Source organism: Melospiza georgiana, chromosome 3, assembly GCF_028018845.1.
Source record: "Melospiza georgiana isolate bMelGeo1 chromosome 3, bMelGeo1.pri, whole genome shotgun sequence".
Lineage (NCBI taxonomy): Eukaryota > Metazoa > Chordata > Aves > Passeriformes > Passerellidae > Melospiza > Melospiza georgiana.
The window spans coordinates 84,527,673-84,554,379 of NC_080432.1; the positions used below are offsets into that span (position 1 = coordinate 84,527,673).

At 41.5% G+C, this 26,707-nt stretch overlaps 1 protein-coding gene across 3 annotated transcripts in view; it reads right to left on the minus strand.

Annotated features, from left to right (window-relative positions):
- Positions 1–26,707, minus strand: part of KLHL29 (kelch like family member 29) — a 395,034-nt gene that overhangs the window by 242,148 nt on the left and 126,179 nt on the right. For all 3 annotated transcript variants that reach the window (XM_058019807.1, XM_058019805.1, XM_058019806.1), the window contains exon 3: positions 5,813–6,118. In XM_058019807.1, coding sequence (XP_057875790.1) covers positions 5,813–6,073 — 261 coding nt within the window. In that variant the 5' untranslated portion in view covers positions 6,074–6,118. The remainder of the gene's footprint in view (positions 1–5,812; positions 6,119–26,707) is intronic.

Genomic DNA, 26,707 nt, shown 5'->3' on the forward strand with positions numbered 1-26,707 from the left:
TTAGGTGGGAACAGACTTGCATCTCATTGACCAATGAAACATGACTCTATTTTAGAAATGTGTCCAGAGGTAAAAATGTGTTTCTTGAAAACAAAAAAAATCACTGCTACAATTTTACATCCAGCAACTGAAGCCTTGTGTACCATCACAGTCATTTGCCAAAAGAATCTGAGGATCTTTAAAACAGCTTTTGCCACTGGACTGTGCTTGGGCTGGTCAGCTATGTCATGTCCACATCAAAGAATCACCAGGCTGTTATCTGAAATGGTGACAAAAATATGCCAGCTCTCAGTACAAACCCTAGGGGAGGGGAAGAACAGCTTTCACAGAGAAGCTGGAAGAGCAAATCCCATCTATTTCATCACTGCATATTTTGACTGTTTTCTAGCAACTGTTGTATTCCAATATTTATAATCTCTCTCTTTATGCAAGCATCTTATGTTTTATAATAAAATGAGTACATAAATTTCAGTTACTGTAGCAAAGCAAATTGTTGTATGTAATTAGTCATGTACAACATAAGGCGTAACTTGAAAAACAATTCGTGTTTATTCTTCCTCTGCTTAATCAATATTTTAAATATTTGTGGAAGCTGTACACCAACTTTGCAAATCACCACCTCCTAAGTGAGAGAAACAGAACACACAACACAAATCCTGCAACCTACTGCAAATCATCAGCATCTGACAGGCTGCTGTTCAGGGAGCTACATTTTCTTGGCCCGTGAAAGAAAGAAGAATATAACATTTTACTTCTGAGTTGTTTCCCTTTATTCCTTCTTACAGTGCATTCCTCAGCCACACTGACTTGTTTTTGCTTTACCACAAGAATTTTCTTCCCTCTCCACTTGTTTTTAATGCTATTTAGTTAGCACTGATGCACAAAGTCAGTGGTGGCTACTTCTCCGCCTGCAATTCTTTCCTGACTTTCCAGAGAGGTTAACAAATGTTTGATCATCACTGTCTTCCCTCCCACTGCATAACCCGTGGCTAACCACAGTGGGATAAACTCTGGTAGCAAAAACACACAAGTCTTAAATACTAAAGGAGTACTGTGAGAACAGGAGGCCACAATCACACCTCAGTTACACTATTTAAAGACTTCAAACTGCACAGCTATCCCTGAGCTCAGCTAGAGAAAATTTTATCAAAACTGAAGACCGGCGTTTTTGTAAAATTTGTCATAGGTTTAACCTTGAGAATAACAAATCATTAAGTGTTGGGGGACTGAAGAATCAATTTATGTTCCAAGCAAAGGGTTTTTAAAATTAAGGTTGAAAAAAAATTAGATATCGCCTGGTGGTGCACAGATTCTGTTGATGTATCAATCTTTTCAGGCATTTAAAAATAATATAGAGATGATAAAAGTAAATGTTCTATAACCAAAAAATCTCTTGGTAATAAAATTTCAAATTACAGCCCATGACAACACTTCTAAATTGAAGCTGTGATACAGGAGCTTTGATGGAGAAAATTGTACAAGTAACTCGCAAAGTAATTCGGAAAAGCAACAAAGAATGAAGGTGCTGCTGAGATGAACAGAAAACATAGCTGGAATGGTGTGCAGCATCCTTAAATGAATTTCAGACTGTTTTGTTGCCAATATCTTAAGCAGTGCTGTAATCTTATAAGGATTTCTTGGATAGTTTCCATCGACCAATAAATAACCTCACTACAGAAAAAAACCCAAACCCCACCAAGTATAGAACCAGCTCTGAACTTAATCATAATACATGGCTGAGCTCAGAGCCTGGAAGATTGATCCAAACACAGAGTTTATTGGTGAGATTTCCCCATTCCTATGGACTACTGGTAGAGGGGTTGAGGAAATATCTCTGACTCATCCCTCCAAACTGTGCTGCCTCTGGGTGCCAGTCTGTGGCCCAACCCTTTGGGTACAGAATCAGGGTAGAAAAACCTAATTGAGTAAAAGAGTTGAAACTTTGCTCATAGTGGCACAGAATGAGCAGAAAACCAAAAATCACTACCTCTGGGTGCCTCACTTTCCCTGTCAATATACTGGCTGTGCAGCATCAAACTATTTCTTAGAGGTTGATGAGGCTTAAATAGTCTTTCTGATATTTTCTGGCAGTCTCCAATGAAATGTGTTATAGCAGTGCAAAGTATCATTTTGTTCAGCAAAAAAGTTGGGAATAGACAGCCTTTCTGTTTAAATAACTCAGACCAAACATCCATAACCACTTAAAGGTGGCAGATCCACTAAATGTGATTTGTACCAAAGCATCTGTGGTAAGAAGGTTACAGGTACGCTTTGAGAATAAATTTCAAAGGTCTGCAAAGTATAATTAGTTCTAAAGTTCTCCTACACATTAATAATTAGTAATAAAAACCTTCTAAAGTCCTCCACAGAAAGTAAAAAGCTCTTCCAGAAGCCTGAGAACACAGACCAAGCCCAACCCCCTCACAGCTAGTCTTACATATCCTAAGCTTCCCCTGATGATGACTTCATTTTTTTCTCTCCTTTCCAATGCTTTTTCTATTCATATCACGTAAGTCTGGCAAAGTCTTTAATCTTACATACATTTACATAATTTTAAAGACCATGGTTCAGCCAGATTAGGTAGACTAGTGGTCCTTAAAACAATTTATCTATAAATTCCCTGAACAATTCCATCATGCAGCAAGTCATACAGTCCAGTTACATGTCAGAGAGAAAAGAAGTTTTTTCCCCCATTTTGAATTTGTCACTTTAGGATTCAGTTAACCTTGAGCTGAAGGATGGGAACATGACCAATATCTGCCAACGCAGGTACCCAGAAGACAGATCCTGTCAAACAGACTTCGCTTCAGTCTTTGACAATACTATGGCTGTTTGATAATTCATAACTGAGGACAATGCCATGTATATGTATTTTTAATAACTACTGAATTAAGCACTTTGGCAAAAAAAGTCTGAAGCAATTATTGGCTATAAAGACATGGAAACAGAGGAAGGGAGCAGTTTTATCCCCATACAAAGGAATGGTGAGTCTGATGCTGAAAGGATGCATATGGTTTGGGTATCTAAGTTTTAGCACCCATATGTTCAAAGGCAAATGAAGAATGGAGGGGATGCAAAAGATACAGAGTTATTTGAAGGCTACTGAAACTGGTCAATAGAAGGAAACAAGAGGAATCACAAAAGGACTGAGAACAGACTAGTTGATTTACAAAAAAAAAAAAAAAAAACAAGCAAACTTTTAACTGGGAAGATAACAAGCAATAAGGAACCCAATCTGAAGGGCTATAGATGGTAGCTCTCTGTGGTTCGAGACTGTCAAACCAGCTCTGGAGGATATAATGAAGTCAAAACTGGTACCTGCATGGGAGAAAGAGCCCCTTCTGACCCCAGCCTGGGGCAGCACTGGTGGCTGTACTTATCTCCTTGGACAAAAAGTCAGGGAGAATCAGGCTATCAATCTTCTGGCTTCACGACACCTATCCAGTGTTCACCTCTTGTGTGGGGGCACACCCTCGCCGCTGAGTTTAATGACCTGCCATAGTGCTGGGGGAGGTCCAGCCTGCAGAAGGGCAGCTCAGCAACCAAATATCTCACTCCCAAAACAGAACTAACAAATCCAGCTGTTAGATGTCACCGATCCCCCATGACCTGGTACCCAATAAAATTACTGACACAAATTGTTGCAAAAGGTAGGCAGGCTGTGATCTCTCCATAGCTCAAGGCAACTAAGCACATGCTTGGTTTATTGTTAAAGTATTGTTGCATTTTTAATTCTTATTTTTTATTTTTAAAAGAAAGCAAGTAACCACATTGTTTTTCTAACTTGTGATCTCTTCAATATATAGATGCAATTTGTTGTGCCTAGCCATTAGCTGGATTCTCCCAGGGAAAAGCCTTGGCTGGTTACACTGCTGACCACAAGCGTAAGTCTGCTGTGTGTGAGGGAGAGACACAGGCAGGCAGGGTGAACAGAAGTGTGCATGTGCACCTGATGTTTTTTGTGACACCATTTCACATTATTAGTAAGAAGCCTGCTAGGCACCATACCCTTACATCTCTGTTTACCCTACCTACCTACCTACCTACCTACCTACCTACCTACCTACCTACCTGCCTACCTCTCTTACTTCTTCACAATTTTTCCCTATTCAATACATGCAAGTTTGAATTTTTAGTTAGAGCTCCTTAGTTGATTGAGAGCAGAAGAAGCTGGGGCAAAAACTCTATGCATTTTTATACACTTATTTTATGGGAGATTACACAGCTGATTAACAGTTCTCAGAATAAAAAGTGTCTCCGGTTACCTCCATTCTTGTCTATTTATTGCTTTTGATCTATTCATGCCAAAACATTCTTACTAATCAAAGTCATCAGAAAATTGTCTAATAAGGTAATTTAGAAGACAGTTCACATCTAGCATATGATCAAAAGGCACTTAACTTGCTGTTCCTGCCTCCTCTCCCCCAATAAACACATGGTTTACTAGCACTGATAAGCTTCAAAATGGTTTTGAACATCTGGGAAAAGGGCTGATCAGCTCCAGACAATTGTTGGACTCTAAGCAGACCCAGGAACAAAGGTCATGATAAATGAAACCACTGCTTTAGCTCCAAAATTGCTTCAATCATCTCCAGACAAAGCATGATTGAAATGCATCTATCACTGGATAGCATCTGGAGAACACTAAAAATGTTTTGACCAGAATCTGAGTAGCTTCTTCCAAATGATAATAATTTTAAGATGCCATGGCAAATTTTTACAACTACACTTTAGGCTAATGTTTCCTTCTGTAGCATTGACCTTGTTTTTCTAGTGTGAAAAAAATCAATATAATAATGGTACTGCAGCAAAATTTCAGCTTGCTCTTGGCTTACTTTAAATAACTTCATTGTCTCCTTTCCCTCTGTCTACATCTGCTGCATTTGGCACTTTCAGTTATTAAAATGAAACCAAGTTGAAAGAAAATGTTAAATATCATAAAAAGAAACCCAGCAGTGCTTCTGTCTCACTTTGCCAGCACTGTGGTCACCTTTACCATTTGCCAGGTTGTTCTGTTTCCAGCTGTTCTACTTGAATCTGCATGCAAAAAGAAACCCCAGCTTTCTCCAAAAATACCAAATGTACTTTGCAGTTCTACAATGAGTTTGTTGCTTATTTTTTTAAAGGAAAATGCACCCTCTTCCCTCCAATAATATATTGGAACAAAAAAGGCCAATAGTTTACGAGTGACTTCTGTTCTTTGGTGCTTAACATTTTCTCACTCCCTAGTGTGCATTTTTGCACAAATGAGCGAGACTGGTTAGAGCAGTTCCACAGATTCACTCCAACCTGCATTAAGAACGAGGCTTTGAGAACCTTACAGGAAACTATCAGCTAAAGGGAAAACACCATTCAGCCAAAATGATGACTTTTAGACACTTTCCACTCCCTCTGGATGAGAAGCACATCCAGTTGCTGTCAACCACAGCTCTGCCTTGGTCAACAGACAAGAAGAGCATTCCCAAAATGGGAAAAAGGGAGCATTAAGTTCCAGGGGAAGCCAAAGAAAGCCCAAACGTAGGCAGTGGTGAAAGGAAGGAAACATTTGCTCTGCCTGGGCCTCTCAGAAGCATGGAGACACTCAGTCTTGGAGCAAGAAAGACCTACTCTGGTGTATGTACAACACAGAAAAGAATTAAAAAGACACAGACTGCCGAAATAAATTCATTTTCCTACTCTTGGCTATCCCATGAACGCAAGCCTTACAAAGGGACAGACGACGCTCCATCTCTAACATCCCTTCAAGTTATCAACCCCGTTTAAAAAAAATAAATAAAAAAGGCAAAAAAAATAAAAAAATCTGGATTCTTACTTTGGTGCTGGAAGCTGGGGAGGAGTTGGCCACCAGGCTGGTGATGACCTCGCTGCTGCCGGTGGTGCAGGCGGCGGTGGCGGGCGTGGGGAGGCGCGCGGGCACGATGGGCAGCGGCAGCAGGCCGGGCCGGGAGCTGCTGGTGGTGCTGGCGGCGCTGCTGCAGCTGGTGCTGCCCACATGGGTCCCGTTGGAGCTCCAGTCCCGGCGCTCCCAGCCCGCGCGGTAATCTCGCTCGAAGCGGCTGTGGTGCCGGGACATGGCGCTGGAGGGCAGCTGCGGCTCGGGGGGAACTCGAGAGCCTGCCTGCAAGGGTAAGGACACACAGGAGTTAGGGATGAGGGCCCAGCACAGGGACTGCGCTCTGCAACCACCAGGCACCACCCTGTCGTGCCTTCTCTGCCTCAGGAGAGCACTGCTTCTCCTCTTTTCCCAGCAGAACAGCAAGACACTATTCACAGTGCCATAGTGAATATTGATCTAGAACACAAATGAGAATTTAGACAAGTACAAGGACACAGTGGAGAGCTCAGTCCCATAGACCTGAAGAAACACCATCTGCCTCTTCATCAAAATAACAAGCAAAAGCACACAAATTGTGATAAGCCAAGTTAGAAGAGAGTCATAACTCAATATTCTGACAACAGGAAAACATTCCCAGCAGCTCTATCTTTCCATTTTCTCAGTAGCCTTCACATTTTTTCTGCAGCTTCTTTTCTGTACCTCACACACGACCAAATACAGATGCTAAAGATCAAAGAGAAAAACAAATCTACCTGCTAAATCTACCCATTACTTCTCTATTTTCAAAACCAATACTGCTTCACACAGCCCCTTGTTTGCTAGACTCCTCACTGGAAGCTCCTCCAGGAATATTTCACTCTGTGACACCTCCCCACAGCGAGGATGTCCTACAGGAGGCAGCCCAAGATGTTCTGTCTCCTCCCGTGTTTCTGGCTAGACTTTAAACTCTTAATACACATAGGTGATCTATGACCAAGTTGTTCTATGATCACTCTGTCCTTATCACCCCTCAGTCTTTGTTATCTACAGATTGTATCTGCCAGGTGAGGGATGTCTAAACACAATGTTGTGGGTCAAGACTCCCAACATCTAATCTTACTTCTCATAATTATATGTTACATAGCCTAGAGCAGTTACTGAAGTCTTCCTGGCAAGGTCTCCTAATGTGCAGAATGGTGGCAATAATGCTATTTTCCCAGCAGAGCTCTGAGTAAGTGAAAGTTTACAGCATTTGCAATAGAAGAAACAGTATAAATAAATTCTAAATGTATTTATTTCCATAAATAAATAATGAGTATCTAGGTCACTGCAGCACCTGATTTATTTTATTTGCATCACACAATCCACTAAGTTCTTTGTAATAATGATATCAGGTCAGTGGAAGCAATGTTGTTTCACGAATTCTTAGATACAAAAATGGATGGTAAGAATATCTGTTTATAAGGATTGTGGAGGGAGCCAGAACTAAACTCACCCAGAAACTTTAAGGTAAGAAACTTTTTAAGAGAGATAAAAAACTTAGAAGTGTTATAAAACAGTGTGCCTATCGCCAACATTAGTTATTCACCTGGTAGAAATTAAAAAGGCAAAGAAAACCAATCATTATGCCTAAAGGATGAAAGATTCGCCTGGTTCACTAAACAGCTGAGAGTAGCTGAGAGCTGGTTCACTAGCTGAGACAAAGAATACTCTTCCTCAGTTAAAAATTCAATAATATAAATGTATATTACCTAACCAAATCGCCCAATAAGCTGCATATCTGATGTCCCTCTCCAAGAATGAACACCTCCAGCAAGAACCTACACTGGAGACCACACCATAGTGTAGTTGGTATTGACCGAAAAATTAACATTCCTCTTAACCCAACTATTTTCTTCTCTAATAGAATGTGATGCAATGTTTGCCTTGATGATTTGAGGGCTGATGGTTCTGGTATTTACTTAGATTCCTCTGTCTTTCATATTTTTTTGTAGCCATCTGATACTTTCGTTCAGAAAGCTAATTCTGTATTTTCCAGAGGACCATGTGAGCTCAGCTGTACAATGAGCACAGGAAAACCCAGAGACACCAGTGCTGTGAAAGCTGCTGTAATGCAAAAAGAACCTTTTCTTTTAGTAGAGGTGAAGAAAGCAAACTTTTTCTCTAGTGAATACTATCTCAGAATAAATTCAGTACCTAAACACAGTGTCTTTAAAGGTTAGAAATTCCACAGGTATATAACCACTCTTTCATTTGTTTTATAACCATTTTGCTAAGTCAGGCAAAAAAGGAGCCTGCAAACTGCAAGCTGCAATTTCAAAATATCCTTTATTATTCCTTGCCTTCAAAAGAGTTTCTTTTTAATCCCAACAGCCTCCACTGCTGTATGAAGCTATCTTTTGTGACTGTTTGGATGGTGGCTGACAACTGAATGCCCTTCTCCTCTCGAGCCCGAGGATCTCCATTAGCTGTATTAGTGTACTCCTTGACAAGGCAACCAGGGAGAACCAAATCACATCTCCCCCACCCACCCACCCACACTCCTGAGCACATCTGACATTTCATTCAGCGGAGAGCAGCGGCACACATGCACACAAGTCAATAGCAAGCAGTTTTTGCCACACGATCCCAGGCACCCTGCCCCCAGCAATTCTTCTATCAGATGAGACTGACAGGCAAGCACGTCAATAACAAGCAGGAAAAAAGCCTGTGACTAAGCCATGCATTAAGCAGTTTACTTAAAACCCAACACCCTCTTCATGAGCAATTCACTTCTCAGTCCAGCTACTGTACTTCATATTTCCAATGAAAAAAAAAAATAAAAGCTGGGGCTAAACATCAGAACAGTCTTCTTTTTTTTTCTTCTTTTTTTTCTTCTTCTCCCCCCCCCCCCCCCCCCAAAATACATGGCATTAAATATACACCACTTGTTTCAAGATGTCATTTTTGTCTGGGTACAAAGTTACTTGACAGTGACAAGATGTGCAGAAAAACCGGAGGGGATAACTATCTAATAAATGAGTATTCAACTGCTAGTGCTTGCTATTTAAAATTAGAAAGAATAGAAAACATTTTCATAAATAGCTGCTGGGTGAGGTAAGAAATGGGTTGTGAACAGACTAGCTAATTTTTAAGTGTATTTTTAGATCCAGAGTTTATGCTTTGTCTAGACTATTGATGTTGAGGATCACAATCATAATAATAATGCTTTAAACACATTCTGTACTCATAAGAAAAACTTCTCCAGCAGTGTGTCCCAAGTCAAGTGTAATCATCGCATTCCTCTGCACAGAACTTGACACAGGGCAGCATAAACCATCGGGAGAAACAGCAGAGACAGAGGCCAGTGGGAACCTCACTCAAACAGCAGGGAGGGCAGCAGTCGCTGCAGTCAGAGATCACAGAATCCTTAAGGCTGAGAAAGATCTCTAAGATCATCAAGTCCAGCCACAACCCTAACCCTGTCACTAACATTTCCACAAGATCTGATTTTAGGCTACAATTTTCCAGACAGGTTCTTTGACATTTTTTTTCTCTAAAAATAAACAAAACAAAATAAAACAAAAAGAACCCTTTTTGAGGGTTCTTTCTGTTTCTCCTTCTCTCTGTCGCTTTGCAGAGACAGAGAGGAGAAACATCAATGCCTAATACTTACGAACACCAACATCAATAGTTACAATTAATTCATGTATTTTTACCTTTTTAAGGGAAGCTTTCCTCAACATTCATGTGTAGATGTTTTCTCTTACCTAGTTTTAGACCCCTCTAAACAGCACAGAGGAAGAGAAAGAAGATTTTTACCTTGTTTTTGAGGCACTGCACCAGCTAAGCCCTGGCTAATTACAGATCTATCAACCTCAGTTGTGGGGTTGATTTTTCAGCTAGCATGATGCTCCACACTGTCACATGCAGGAGCCAGTACTAGAGCAGATAAGCTCTGAGCTATCTCAGATATGTCTACCCTACATCAGAGCCACAAATGCAGAATGCAGACACAGCCAGCAGGAGAGAGAATGTATGATTTGTGCATCTCAGACTCGTAGTCCATGAGGAGGCACACTGCACCCTGTTATTGCTGAAAATCCCTCTGTACACCCAATTCAGCTGACACACTGTCTGGAGAAGGTGGTAAAGTCAGTGAGACAGGCTTTCCCTCACCCTCTACTCAAGATGTAATCACTGGAGTAGCTGAGTCTTTAATCTCTACTAGAAAGGAAATGCGTTCCCGTTTGTCACATAGAATCAAAGGATTTTATTGTGCAGCCAAAAGGAACAAAAACTCTCTTAGAGGGGAAAAAAATCCCCCACTCTACTAAAGAGAGAGGAGAAAAGAGAAAGAAGCCCATAGCAGTTACTGGATAAACTGATAAATTCAAAGCAAAAAAAAAGAGATCAAATTGGTATGAAGGGAGGGCTGTGGAAAGGGCTATAAGCTGAAGAAGAGAGATCGGGCAACCAGAGGTAAATACAAATCCCATGACAAATGTAAAATGAGATTCAGTGATATGGCAAGGCAAGAAGTCCCCCAGACTGCATCACTGTGCATGTGCTGCAAAAAGATTGCCAGACCAGCCCACTTTGTTTCAGACAGGGGTTATGCAGGAGCCAGGCATAAGGATTATACATGCATCTGGGCCCTTCCTCCATCATTTACTCTCAAAGAAAGATGGCTTTGGCAGGGTAGACCAGGAGAGGGTAACAGACTGATGAAACAACACCAAACACCTCCTGAGTGATGGGACAAGGCCAAAACATGCAATGCACAGGTGAGAGAGAACATAAAAAGGAGTTACTTTAAACCTATCCCTCTCAAGGCAAAGTAGAATGTGAATGTACCCCTGCTAGAGAACATAACTTTTTCTACAACTAGGAAATTTGGACATATCTCATACTAACAGCTTTCTCAAAAACAATATTTAAGAAAGTTTTTTGGCAAAACGAGAGTGTCTTCGGGACTCAAATGTAGAGCACTTACACAGATGACAACATCTTGCCTCCAAATTTACCCTGAACACTTTGGCCATTTGGAAATCCTCCAGCCTTCTTAGCACAAAACCACCCTCCTCCTGGTACTCATTTTTCACCACATCTCTTATGCAAGCTCGTTTGTTCCTCATTTCCACAGCTTACACACACACACACACACACACACACACACACAGAGGAAAGGAAAAGGCCAGCGGCGTGTGAGATAGCAGCGTGCTGTCCTCAGGGCTCTTACCAGGTTCAAACAGATCATTGCTGAAGATTTATTAAACTCAAGTGCTTAACATTTCATTTTATGCTCGATACATCTAAACACAGCCCTTCTTCCCCCAAGCCCAGAACACTCACTGTTCTGCAGAAAAAATGCTTCCTATTCATGTTCCTCTAAATGACAGTCCGGGCTCGAGCCTTGGAGCAGCTCTTTCCCTGCTTTCCACGCTTATCTAGTCAAGGTCTCCTTAAAGTGTCTGTCCCCACAGATATAAATATAAGGAAAAACAGGCTTTCAGCCAGTCTGAAGCTAGAGAATCAGATTTCTTAGACTATTAGTCAACTTCATTAAGTGACTTCAAAAATAAAGGTCAAGCTTTTAATTTAAATTTTTCCTGGGTAAGCATTTGTTTCTAAATTTACCTTTTAAATAATAACATTACAGAAACATGATAGGCGAGAGACGTTGGGAGACAGTGACGGAAGTGGAGACATGGTCATTAGGGAAATGGCAGAAAAGGAGAAAGAAAGAACCTGAAGCTTTAAAATAGGCAGCTAAATAATCTTACGTGTTTTCAGACAGGATAAATGGAAGTACAGGTAAAATAGCCCATCAGAGAGCTTTAAAAGCAGTTAAGTGCATGTAATGCCTTTTTTTTTTTTTTTTAATGCCACACATTAAAAAAAAAAAAAAAAAAGAGGAAGAGAGATTTGCTGGAATCAGATCTAGCATGGAGCACTGTAACTGATAAAAAGGAAGATGTCTAAGTACCTAAGCTTGAATGATTTCACATATATGCTGCAGGGGAAATGTTACGACATGCAGTTTTATCAGAGCCTACCGACACAACAACCTCTCCCCAGGCACAGGTCTGCAGATGTAATTTATGCACATGGCACCAAAATCACATTGAAATATATCAGCCTTTCCATAAATTCTGGATATAACTCAGTCGTCAGGTAATATACGTACACATCTTCAAGAAAATCAAAATAAAACAAAGTACTAGCAGTCCTGGCAGCTTCAGGAGCAACTCTTCGGCAATGTGCCAAGCAAAAGGTTTTATTCAAGCTCACCATTTTTATAACCTACAAAGACTTTCTTAGACACATATAGAATCATTGTTAAAAGACTACATGGATCTGACTAATCGATTTTCACAATTTTTACTGAACTACTTTTTTTTTTCTGTTTGGGTGACTTCAATGAAAGAACTCTGTTAGACAAGTGCAGAAAGAATGCAATCAAGAGATTCTGTAAAGCTGAACTACAAGCAGCTGTGTAGAAAGATAAGATCCAGAAATATTTGAGAGGCAAGGAAACAACTTTATTATCTAGCAAGGTCTACTTTTGTAAACCCCTGATTTAGTCTTGTAAACAGTTGTAAAGCTCTTGTAAAATCCAAGACAAGGCAGAGAGACTTGAGCTGCTTTGCTACAATCAGATCTTAAAGAAAAAAAAAAAAAGAAGAAAAAAAAAGCCCAAATCCTAACCCTGTAAGTGATAAAGGAGCAGTAGATTAAAGAGATTATATAGGATTTAATTTTCCAAATATATGCTGGAGGTGGTGATGCTTTGGGACATATTACAAAAAAAAATCTGAGCATGAACACAACGGTGTCTTCTCAGCAGAAAGCTCACTATGAAAGAAACAAAAATGAGATTTTTGCTTTGCTATCTCAAAATATTGTAAGTAAAAAGATAAACTAGACTATCCAAGTAAAAAAGAAAAACCCAATCATGATGCAAGTGAAACCATACCTTGGAGTTTCTTTCCTTCACAGGTGACAGAATATAACCTTCCTAAATCAGGGGTTACTAAAAAACCTCTAAGTGTATGGTTTATTACTAAGCTTCTCGGACATTCATCTTCACTGTGATAATTTCCTATCTATAGTAATTTGCTTTTCAGACACTAATATTTTTACAGTCTGAGCAGATTGTGTAACACATCCTTCAATTCATGGATCCTGAGCACTGGCAGGGTGAGAAAAGCTCCCAAAGTTTCAGGGTGGTTGGGATGCTCACACTGCTGGAATAGAAGGTGAAGACGAGTCCTGTCTTGAACCCTGTTGCTTGCCAAACCTGGACACACACAAACTCATGAAGTTTACACCACGTGCAGGGGTCTCCTTCTGCAGATGCTCCTGACCAAACAAGTTTCTTGGACTATTCTAGAAGGCCTCCATCAGATGTACTTATCATCAATTATAAATTGATAGAAAATATGTCAAAATATACCGGTTTGGGATACGTATTTGGGTAAAATTCCTAACTCTAGGAGAAAACAACTAAATCTACTTCTCTCTCTTCAAGCCTCTGTTGGAAAGATCTCATATGGTTCTCCTCCGTGGCTTTGTTGCAAACCATGCCCACAACCTTACAAAAAAACTCAGCACAAAATTCAACCCTCACCACCCTCCAGCCCCCAAAATAAATTCTAGATGCCACTTGCTGCAGATTCTTGGTCGTTCCAAGGACCTTCTACAGCAACAAGACTGGAATTTTATGCAGAAGTTTCATAAATTAAAATCCAACAGAACTTTACACAAAAGCAAAATAACTTCCTCAGATGTCTCTGCAGGGTCCAGGGTAGCTGGCAGTGTCTGGAACCCAGCCTTGTTAAAAACAGAGAGAGAGAAAAACGATTTCCCTCTGTAACACTCCTGCTTGCAAAACACTGCCCAAAACATTGTCTTCCCTAATTAAATTATCTCATTAGCATGAAAAGCAAACGAAAGGAAGCCAAATGCCAAGAGCTGCCGTGTTAAGGGCCAGTCCGTGCAGGGTTTGTGCAGCAGGACTCGCACGGCAGAGCCGGTGGCCAGCGCCTTGGCACGGGGGCTGGCAGGATGACAGCTGGTGGCCAGGGTCCAGGGGTGCCTGCTGGGGACAGGTGGGGAGGGGAGACAGGGACACGACTGCATTTCTTCTGGGGAAATGGGCCATCTTCTCAAAACGTCTGAAGTGGCTGCCAGGACCTGACATACCTAATCTTGCCTAAGACTTTGTGGTTAATAAAGCAGAAATGTAGAATAAGCTACTGTCAGTGTGGCCAAATGTCACAAAATAAATCCCACAAAATTTAATTAGCAGGATTTTGGCTCTTTTGGGGATGGTTTCCTAGGTGGGTGGGAGGGGGGGGGGGGTGGGAGGAGAAGGGGACTAGATCTTCAAATTACATTTTGGACAAGGTAGAAGAAATTTCCTTTTGTTTACTGCTGTTCTATATTTTCCAGACCCTAAAGGAAGATGATCAATCAGTCAAAACTATTACAGGAGAAAGCTCTCTGCCCAGGTAAGGGTTAAATGCAGTGTATTTTACAGCATAAGATATCTGGATCACTTGCAGTGCTGCAAAATGTTGTAATAAAGAAAACGTACTTCAAATTTCCCTCTTAGAGGATATTTTTGGGTCATCCCACCCCATCACTGTTCACATTTAAAAAGCTTCAGCCAGCACCAGGTGATATAATAAATTTTCTCTTTCAGGACTGATGTTCCTCTGACCACACAGAATCTTCTGACACACATTTTGTTAAAAGGAGACATGTATCACTCCCCCAAATCAAGAGCACACGTACACTTACAGCACAAAACAGTCCCTAACCATCTGGTATATAAAAAGAGGTTATTTCATGAAAAGTGCCTCAGGAAAAAAAATAAAATAAACATTAAATCATAGAATCAGAGTCATTTAGGTTGCAAAAGACCTCTACGATCACCAAGTCCAACCATTAAACAGTGCCAAGTCCACCACTAAGCCCCAAGTGCCACATCTACATGTTGTAAATGTACAATGTTTTTTACATTTACTGAACATTAGACTAGCACAGTCCATAGTGACAGGCATCCAAAGCCCTTCAAGGCTTTAACATGACTTGTGGCATCTGAGGTATGAAGGTGCAGTTATCTCAATCCTCCAGTAAATAAGTGAATTCCCAGAGAAAATACAGCATCTCTGACCCAGAGAGAATAACTAATTTTTCCAATTTCTGGTGCCCTAAATGTGTGACTGCCACTAGCCTCCATTCAGAAAGCTTGCTCTTCACTTCAGGAGACACCTGTATTCTTGCTCTTCTTTCAGAGATAATGGAGAGTCTGGAGAGGAGTTTCTCTGCATATTTCTGTGCTTCCATCTTTTTGCTTAATGGCACTGGTACCATTAGCGCCAGTCCATCAGCACCCAGCACCCTTTTATCTGGCTGGAAATACTGGGCAGACACCTGGGGCTTTAGGATCAAAACATTCCCACCACAGTGCATGGCACTGGAGTTGGCCAGAGCCCACGTTATCTGTCCATCTGCAGTCACAGCTCATCACCTCTCGTGGCCTAACCATGTTTCATAAAATGGACTGACTTTATTTTCAGCTGGTTCAATAGAGTAAGTATCACTTACATCCACTTGCTATTTATGTTTTGTTTTGAAAGGCGATGCGTCAAGAGCCAGAGGGACGGTGCCACCATGCTAATGAATTAATACCACAGCAGTATCAAAGTTAGCTGCCTCTCTGCTTGCTCCTCTGCCTGTTATAAGCTATTCCTGTTACCATTTCTTCCACCACCCTTTCTTGCATCTCATTTAAATTTGGCCCAAGTGACTCATGTTTTATCTTTTCAGCTGCTGGATGAAGGCTGTTTGCTGAATGCAGGAAATCAGCATCCCACCTTTTCTAGGCCAGAGGTCTGCAGCTTTTAATTAGCTGCTTTAGAAGTAACAGGATCAAATAATAAACAGATCATGAACCACTCACCATATCCCTCTCAAGATATGTTAGGTGATGTAGAACCTTTCAATACTACAGAGAAATCAAATCATGTCTGCCAAGCACCTACTTAAATACGCATTTAAGAATACCAAGAATCTAGTTAAAAATATAAGTTGAAAACTGCTAAATTTGCAAGCACTCGCCAAAATGTTTTGCATTTTATTCTGAATAGCAATAATTCATTTTCATTCCACCAAAGCTGTCAAAAACTCTATATGCAGTCTTGTACCAAGGCTGTTATATACATGCCAAATGCCCGTATAGCAAACATCTGGACTTGCTTCTGTTCCAGGATTTGCCAAACATAAGTCTATCTATTGTTTTTTCTTGAGACTTTTGTTTTTTTTTTTTCTCTCACTGCTGTGCCTCAGGTCGTTTTTCTTAAAATGAAATCATTAAAACAGGCAGAAAGAGCGGAGGAAGGAGGAGTAAGAAGAGCTCTAGCATCTGAGTAATCTTCCAGTGGGACTAATTTTACTAAGTATTTGTGCTACTGCTACCAGTCAATCACTACAAGTATTATTGAGAAGCTAACAAAAATAAAAATTAAACCACATTTAGGAAAGTATATTGGCAGAGAGAAAAGGAAAAACACATATGCTGTTCTATAAACTAGAAGCTCCGTTTACTGAAATATCCTCAATATCAATATAAAATGTATTAACATAAAAACCCAACTTGCTCTTCCCTGATTTTGCATTCATTTTACATCCGTACTTCTCCGAGGCAACAGATCAGAATGGTGCATTGCCTTCCCCTCAGGCCAAGTGTAATAAACAGGCAGGTGTAATATAAGGCTGCAGTGTCTCAGCTCTCCTCCCCAACAATTGATCTTCCAGCCCAACGGTGTAATTCCGTCTTGGTAGCTCCTTTCATATGCCTCACTCCTGATCGGTCAATTATTTCAAATCAAGCAGAATTAAAGTGTTATTTTTGTGAGGGAGGATGATATTCACCAGTGACCAACGTGAAACTAATAAACTAATTTCCCTTTACTGCCTCGGGCAAAACAGAAAAATCCAGGTCTATGGGAGAAAGACAGCAGCTGCTTCATCAGTCTGTTGCCCAAATGTGTTTGCCATTTACTATCTTTAAATTGAATTTTTGCTCACAGGACAATTTTGGGAACAGAAGACAACAAAAAGAAAACAACAAAAAAGGCAGTGGTGAGGATGTATGACTGTTCAAGACAGAGCTGAGAGGAGGGGACAGCACTCTCCTGTTCTCTGAAACAGAGCATATTCCTCCTGTCAGTAGCAAATTTATCCAGTAGATGTCAACACCAGCAAAAAATATGTGTAAAGCCAACCTTAACAGCAACAGTACTCACTTCAATTTACAGTAGCGCATCGGGGGACAGTTTAATATTTGGAAGCACTGCATATTTATTTGCCACCATCCCATCCCATCCCATCCCTACATCTTCTTGAACGGATCTGGCCTGGCTCATCTGTCCATAAACATGCGTAGAGCAAAATAATTTGGTTTTTGCTTTTAGAATAATTTTGTCTGGTCTGCTGAAAAATTGCTGATGAGTACGTGATTACTTTCGGATTGGATCGGATGAAATTTTTCTGAGGAGGCACAGGAAGTTGGGGGGGGGAAAATACTGTGCAGTGCAAAGCACCTACTAGGAGCAAAATCTTCATAGTTACTAAATATAATCTGAAGAGGTCTGTTCCTTTCTGACCTTCCACTTGCGTGGTTAAGCAATGCAATGATTTCATGGATTTTGCTCTTTCCTCAAGAAGCTTCTCAGCCTACAAGAGTGACCTGCGATTGCCAGGCTGACCCCAGGTCAACAGATACTTGTTGTTCCTGTGAGGTTTTTTTGTTTTGCAGTACACCAAGGACAGTCTGTTGTAAGCCTTTTAGTGCTATTATCACTCAAAAGACTGCATTTGCTGACAAGTTTTAACCATGCAAAAACACAAGGCCATTGCTGTTGACACTTTTAAATCTACTATTAAGATCTTACTGTTTGAACAGCTTGTGTGTAGAATCTGAAGTACAGATTTCTGTTTCCTTTTTGTTTATTTTTAGATAAACCTTGTGTTTCTACTCTGCAATGTTTGCATTTGGCTGCTGAGCATGCAGTAACTGCATACATTATATGCATTGCTTAGAGACACTGCCTCACAGCCCATCAGGTTTTTGGAATAGATGAAAAGAGAAGGGAAATAACAGATCATTTTCCTGATTGATTAATCTTTCTTCACGTTGCCATTTCCCCATACACATAAGAAGGATAACCAAAAGTATGTTGTGACATCTAATAGTGAGCTGTTGAAACAAATTATTTTACTACTGCTACAAAAACTTACTATGGCGTTTGTTTTCGGAGATCCAAAACATAACAAGGAGACATAAATGAAAATATTACAGAGACATCACTGTGAGCATTTATTCCTCACATGCAAAACCTTACAGCTTTTATGAGAAGCATCCATCCAATGATGCTGTTGCAGTTTAACTAATCAGTCTAGCTTAAAATTTAGGCTCTCTGTGAAGGCACAAACAGTCGTCAAAGGCTGACACTGAGAATTACCATCATCTAAGCAATTCTTAGGCATCGACAGAAGCAGGCAAGGGAAGATCAGGCACAGGTACTGCACTCCCAGTAAATAATCCCAATAGATGAAGGCACTTGAGAGAACAAAGTCAGCCTCTGGACACCAGGGGAAAACATCAAATGCCAAATCCAGCCCCATGAGGCACGAGGTGCCAGCAGCACACCCCGCTTTGGGAAGCCACGTCCTGCTCCACAGCTCTGGGTGCCAGCATGCACTACCCAAGACAGAGCCATAAATAGTTTGGAGATAAGACGCATATCTTATGAGGCACACCACAGCTTCACAGCCAGGGATGAGCAATTCTTTTAATTACCGTCAGCATTTTCTCCGAATCTCCGTCTCAAAGAAGAGATGGAAACTTTTGATTTGCTGTGACACCTTGATTGCTGCACGGATGAGTCACCACACCACTCCTGTAAGTCTTATAAAATTATAGATTTTTAGGCCAAAAAGCGCAGGAGGCTGTTACAATTGCTCTGCTCTCCTGGCTCCTCCAGCAGCCTGCCTGCCGGGCACAAACAGGGACCAGCAATGTCGTACATAAAATTATAACACATGCCTAAGCTTGCCTGCGAGCACCACAACAGTTCCCTCTCAAAAAAAAGGAAAAAAAATGTAAAATTACTGATCACTGAATGTACACTCATGTATTCCTTTAACACCTTTCTTCCTTGCAGTTTCTCTGACTGGGAGAAGCTGCAGGGATTCTATAAGGGGGAGGCAGGGGTGGCCCTGTGCTGCCCACAGCCAGCTCCCTGTCCCCACTGCAGGGAACCACAGAGCCCTGCAGCCAAACTGGTGGGGCCTCTGTGAAACATTCCTAAGAAGAGGGCAAGAACACTGCACAGGCAGTGAGGATTAAGGAAAAAAAGTATAAGAAACAATCCTGCTGATATCAAGATCAAAGAGGGAGGAGGAGGAGAAGGTGCTCTCAGTACTGGAGCAGGGGTGACCCTGCTGCCGATGGAGATGACCATAATGGAAGCTGACCATAGGACCCTCATAGAATGGTTTAGGTTGGAATTGACCTCAAAGACCCTCTATTTCCAACACCTCTTGCCACTGACAGGGACACCTTCCACTAGACCAGGTTGCTCCACTCCCCATCCAACCTTGAACCCTTGTAGGATGGAGCATCCACAGCTTCTCTGGGCAAACTGTGCCAGTGTCTCTCCATCTTCACAATAAAGAATCTCTTCCTAATATCCAATCTAAACCTCTTTTATTTTCAAGTCATTACTCCCTGTCCTATTACTATGCCCCTGCAAGAAGTCCATCTCCAGCATTGGTTTTTTCCCCCCATGTACCCACACTACAGCCCATGGAAGACCTCTCCTTACGGAGAGGTATCCACTCTGAAGCAGGATTCAGGCAGGAGCTGCAGCCTGTGGAGAAGGATCCATCCTGGAAGAGGTTTATCTGGAGGAACTACAGCCCTGCCGATATTTAAGTTTCTCCCAGAATCTCCCAGGGAAGTTCACGCATTCATCCTCTGTAGAGGTAGAGAGGAGGGACAGAAAGGACTGAGTATTTCTGTATCTGCAATATATTAGTGTATTTATGAAAGAAACCATGGAGAAGACCTTCTACATAATTTCAAATGCTGGGGTTTGCTTAATTTCGTGCTTTGAAGACATGTGCATTCCCAGTTTCTTTCATTTTTTTCCCCATGCATTCTATTATTATCTTTTTGTCTATCCACTTGTAAACAATTTCTAAGATGATGAAAGTGAACGAACTGCTTGGAATGATCTTCACAGATGGAGTGCTCTTCCAGTTGCTTTCCTGAATAAAGTACATAGCCATACCATTTCCTTGATCTTCTAGGTAAGTAATCACATCCACTGAGGATGGATTAGACATACACTTCGAAAGGATGCCTGTCTATAACTAGATGTCTTATTTCCCAGCATTCCCATAACGGCCCCATTGCATGCTTGATTACTGTGGCAGGGCTAAACAGAGCCATTTGTTGAGAACTTTCCCTTCTTTTCTTCTTTATTAGCAGGAAAGTCCAACTTGCTGAATCCTATGATGTTCTGAAAGTATTTTCAATGTTCTTGAAGACTGCCTCTGCTCATTCTTTAGAGACAGACTCTCCAGTGCATTTTGTAAAAAATTCTTAATACTCAATTTTGTAAGATGTCCCTTCTTCTCCTGCTCTGGTCCTCATTTGTAAAGTTACAGTATCTAGCAAATTTCTCCCACACAAGGTTACCCAGTTCATTGTATTTTAAGACAATGATAAGCATTTTTGTGGCACTCTTTGTCTTCAAAGCACTTTACAAACATTAAATATTTAATGCTTATGGTATCCTTCTTACTCTCAACCCCATTTTACAGTAGGGAAAGAGACTCACAGGTTAAGTGATTTTGTTTCAAGTCACATCACAAGTTACTGACAGATGTGAGACCAGAATATATGAGCTCAGATTTCCAGTTCCGTACTCAACACTAGACCAGCCTTGTTCTTTCACTTAAAATATAAATAATAATGAGAATTCTTGCTCTTGTTCAGAGAGAACTTAGCTCTTTGGAGGTTCTAAATACAACAACAACAACACGGGCAAAGCACCCCAAAATTGCCCAGGAGGGCAGCTACCAGCTTCATAACCCTACCCAGAAGCTTTGTCTTCCTTTTCCAGTGTTTTAGAGGGAAACCCACAATTGAACATTATCAGGAAAGGGGTCAGCATGTTTCAGGCATTTATATATAGCCAAATGCACACACACACACTCTCAACCACTGCCTAAACCAAGAACACAGACCTTCCAGCCAGAGAAGAATATGCAATTTAAAAACTGAAGTACATTTCAAAATGGCATCACTAAAGAGCTTCAGTATTTGATAAGAAGATTACAGTACATGCAATTGCATACAGCAAAAGCCTTTTAAAATAAGGTACAGGAATAGTGAAGCCAGGCATTTGCAACTAGATAACATGGAGCTAATCGGGCAGTGTGAAAGGTGTGCCCTGCTGCAGGGAGCATGCAGGAGCCAGGCAGCTTTTGGAACTCAAATAATGAGGGGGTTTTTTTAGCTTTAACATTTTTCATAATCTAAGCAGGAGGTCTAAACACAGGCTGTATGCAACACTAACTGTATTTCCCTTTAACAGGCTCCTATGGGAACAAATGTTCAGTGTCAGGCTGATACTATACGTCCATTTAATTGAGCTGAGAGAACTCTACTGCCCTCGAAGAAAGCTCATCTCTTCTCTCCGTGGATGTGACTATAGAGCTAGCAGATAATATCTCACTCATTATTTATACAACCACGTAATTATCTCCCAGAGACTCCCCATTTTGTAGAAGTTTCTTTTTTGGAAACATCATCTGTTGGCTGAATGGAAAGCCAAATCCAGCCTCAGATACTGTGACATCGAGTGCCAGAGCATCCTCTGCTAACACACGTGGGAAACAGCACAGGGAGTCTGCAGTACCACTCACATGGGGGATGTGCTCCTGGCATTACACTGGATCTCTTTAATTCCTCTGCAAAATGCAGGCACATGTGCAAGACCAACAGTACACACTCAGAATTTTAGAGAAACATGGTAATGGTAAGAGTCAAACATAAACAAAAAATAAATCTGCATATTACACAATTGCCTCCTCTGTGTCACTGGATTCTGTCTCACTGTTTACACTGCTCCGGTGCCACCATAACCAAATACCCTTGATACTTGTTTAAAACTGACAAAATCTTCGGAGGTCAAGAAAGTTATCCCTCCTCTTCAGCTGATGAGATAAGGATGGAAAAAATATGGACCAAAACTAGAAGATGCCCTCAGGTAGAGAGAGCAGAGGTCAGACATTATATCCAATTCAAACATGTGCAAAACCCCTCTAGGCTTATGTACCTGAGAATCTGCAGGAAGCCACATTATTGCTAACAAAGCTATTTAGGTGCCCAATGTCCTGCTGTTGCATAAACCAAAGGGAACATCATTTGCCCATTTATCACTGCAGGATTGCTGGAAATTCCCAAATGAGGTACCACTGCCCAAATCCTCTGGTGTCATGTCACTCCCAAACACAGGGATGCTTTGAGTTGAGCACCAAGGGGAGGTAATGCATTGTGACTCATCCTGCTGAGGGGTCTGCCTTCCAGCTTTGGCTCCCCATATAACTGAAGCACAAGGCGTCACAGAAATCTGCTGGGCTCAGAGTTTCCGTGCCAGAAACCGGATGACGATGAGCCCAGCATGGCCATGCTCAGCACTGGGGCTGAGCAGTCTTTAAGGTGATGCTGCTGGCTTTTAACTCCAGCTTTAGACCCAAGACAAGGAGTGGGTATAATCCTCTGCTCTTTCAGATGTCCAATGTCACTCCAGGTTTGGCTCAACAGAGCACCGGAATTCGCTGGAGAGACATGAGAAAAACAACCAAGGACATGGAAAATGAACACCACGTCCCCATCATGTTCTAACAGAGCTTTTGGGCAGGCTTAGCCAACACCCTCATCTCAGCCAAAGCTCATGAGAGAGGGCACTGGTGTTTTTGCAGTTCAGCAAGCCTGCCACTACCTTCCCCAGGCAACCCCATGCTCAGCTACTACACGAGGTACAGGTTTCTGCCTTCCTGCTTCCATGGAGGCTGGTTTGTTTTTTTCTTTTTTCCCCATTTAATTTTGAAGATTATAGGATTTACACTTATTCTAGTAAAATATTTTGTAGCACTGCCATGAAAGAGCAGAGTGGAGGCAACACACACATATTATGAAAGCTCTGGCATTATAAATGTAGATTTTCTCTTATAAATTACATTGACCAGCTAAAGTACAGGTTACAGTAAAGTCTGCACAAAGTCATATGGTGGGAGTAATGCACATATGGAAGAAAAAAGAATCAACAATTTTCTTGTGCATTTTAAAACACCTAGAAAAATGGCCAAGATTGAATTCCTCGTGTAGGGAAAGCCAAACCTTACTCATGAAGTCACTGTGGTTTTGGTTTTTTCTAATGAGAAAAACAACCACGCAGTTGTCACAACTAGGGAAATACCACACACCACTGGATTAAAGTCCTTTTCAGGAATTACAAAACACAGTTCGGTGTTACTGCCTTTTTTTAATCTTGAACCACTTGTCTTTCTGAAGCAGCCAAGGAAACATCAATCATACTCACTGGCCCTACAAGCTCTCTAGAAGGTACTGTGCCCATCCTTTCACCCCTCCAATGCCATGACTTGGGGGAGCTCAGGGCTCTCTACCCTGGCAGCACTGGCTCCCCAGAGTGAAAGGAAAGGCTTGAGGAAAGCTCAGAAAAGGACATCCCAAGTTAGATTGGAGGAAGGCTGGGAGGGCGAAGGAGCAACAACAACCCACCTTCAGACACAGCTTAAACCCAGGACTCTGCAGCCCCCAATGCCTTTCCCACTTTTCTCCTCCAGTGTTAATTAAGCTTTCAATCAAATTTTCCCCTTTATTCTCACCACATCTCCTATTTCTACTCACCACCTTCTACCACATCCAGGTTCCCTTTCTCTCTTTGCTTCATGTCCAAGGGAGAGTTCCTCCAAGACCTTCCCCAGTCCTCAAACAAGACTGACTCAAATAGGTGATTTGCAAAACTTCCTTTACTTATGTAATTAGACCTTTTTCACCTTGTTTTATCCAACTTAAAATCCCTAAGCGAAATCATTAGGTAAGCAAGAGTGACCTGATGTACCAAGAATTTGGCAAGTTCACAACATTAAAAAGAAACAAAGGACTCGTATCCTATTCTCAGATGAAGAGAGGAGAAAACTGAGGTGAAGAAGCAGGTGTGAATGTAGCAGTGATGAAATGGAAGTGACAAGCTTATAATTTATTAAGTTTTTAAGCATAGTTTCATCCAAAAACCAGGGGCAAAAGAAGTTCCTTCCTAAATTAGGTATTGAGCAGAAACCTTTAAGAGAACCAGCAACCCCATTCTGTTCCAATTCAGCTGTCTACAGCTAACCCCTCATAGGGGACTTTAGTTTTGGACAATTAATTTTATTAGCTTAGAAGGGAAAATGTAAGCAACCAGCAGGAAAACCTGCCAATCGACCAACCATTTCTATTTGTGATGGAATTCATGGAGTTAATCCCACAGTGCAGCTTGTTCCAGGAGCATCCCTGCCACATCTCAGTGCTTGGGTGCAAAAGAAGGGCCAAAACAGGGGATTATAAATTTGTAAGTAAAAACAAAGCACTGGCTCTCAATAGAATCGTTTTAAGGATGGCATACATTAATTTATTCTCTTCTGCACTGCCTCTGCATACCCGCTGCTGGCAATGTGACAACATATAAGCACTGAATGTTGTGCTTAGTAGCTTAAGAGCTCCAAGACAGATTGTCATTTTGCTCATTCTTCCTGGGCCAAAATGTGTTTTCCCAGAAAAAAAATAAATAAATCCCCTCTTCCCAAAACAAATACACCCCCCTTCCTCCCCCGCAGTCATCTTCAAATTTCGAGAAGAATTGGAGTGGCACCACCCTTGGAGGAGGCAAAGTAGGGAACGCATCCTCAGGAGGTTTTTATTCTAGACAGAGAGCCTCTCCCCAAGACAGCGTTTTGCCAACACATGGAGAGTTTTGAAAATGAAGGCAAAAGCCTTCCATTTGAGTGAATTCAATGGGAAGGCAGCACGGCGCACAGAGCACCGGGGCAATTTGCTCTTGGCAGCCTCTCTCGCTAAGTAGGTGGGCTGCGCTCAGCGCCAATTAGGGCTGACGCTTTTCCTCAGGTACAATGCGCTGCCACACGGCTCGGACTGCTCCTCCCTCCCTGCATCTGTGTTTACTGTGGCTGCTCATTTTCCCCCTTGGCAAGGGGGATGTTTAATAAAGCAGGCCATTCCCCAGCTACAAAGGCGCTATATCATCCTTGGGTGTATGTACACATATGGTATGAAACTGAATGCAGCTAAAAGTCAAAGCAACTCCTGCCAGAAATTTCTGATGGCAGCGCTGTAAAAGCGGCGTTGGGCAACGATGCAGTTCTCTGTTTTCTGATACTGGGTGAAAAGAGGAGAGACAGCACGGTGGGTTTAGCTCCAAAGTTAAAAGGGAATCATATGAGTGAAGAAAAAGAAGCAATATTCAGATTTCTAAATCCCCTGTTCCCAGTTCAAGGTCTAAGTTTTCTTTTGGCTTGTGCTGCTCTGCAAATGGAGCCAAAGAGGTTCTTGATCCAGCTTTTGATTTCCTGCTGTGCTAAGCTACAGGAATGTTCACATCTAGGCTCTGCTTTGGTCCTGTCTTTAATTAAGGCAGCTTATTTTTTCAAACATGGTACCTGAGACCTCCTGATGTTGCTCCAGGTCATGCAGCCATGCTTCAAACTGCTTTCTAATATACCTAATAGTGCCACAGTGATATGTTCAGCTTATTACTGTTACAGAAGCAGTTGGGTCATGGTATTCTCTGCAAAATACTTCTGTAATGGAGTGGATTAATTTAATGAATGCCATTTACTGCAGCAGAAGTGACAATGATTTGATGTTTTGTTACAATTAAGACTCATTAGCCAGTGACTTTTTTCTTAGTTGTCTGACAACCATATTAGATGTAGCACATCTCGGATACAAAAGTTCTGAACTTCCTTCTAGTCATTTTTAATAAATATGAAGGAAGTGAGAATGAAAGGCTTGGCACTGGGCAGATTGAAGTGACCTGTTTGAGCAATGCCACGTACACCTCCCTGCCCAAACTACCGAGAGGAAACTGCACCAGCTTCCAAGAAATCACTGGATCATACCTGGAACTGCAACTTTCAACCAAACAGCTCCAAAACATCTCACCACCTGGCTAAGACACAAAAAGGCTTTGGAGAAAGCAGAGCCAGGTCCTGATGCTTTTAACAAGATCCCAGAGCTCTGCCAAGACAGGAATCCCTGCACTGGAGAACCTGCTGGTGGAGGGCCCAGTGTGCTCTGCCACAGGACTGATGGTAAACTCAAAATCAATTTTAGTAACAATCTCTCCTTTCTCAGTCAGCATCTGAATGCTGAGGAATGATCCCCACGCTCTTCCACCAATGCAAAATCTTTTGTTCCTTGGGAGCACAACTCCTTTTCTTTTGCAAATCCTAAACAGCAGTATGCAGAACATGAAGAAACAGAAACAAAATCCCCTGAAAAAGAAAAAAATGCATTGCCAAGTAAAACCAATATTGGTCAAACCAATGTCACTAGACTCCAGGTTAAGTTTTCAGGCTACAAGAAGCCAAAAGCCAAAATAATATTTTTGCAGATGCAGCATTCCCTAGCATTGTTGGGGACAGAAGATCATGCTCAGCTGTACAACCTGCAAATATATCTTACTCAGCACAGAAGTGAAGGAAACTACAAAACTAATTTAATTAGTTGTCTAAGTCAAAAGC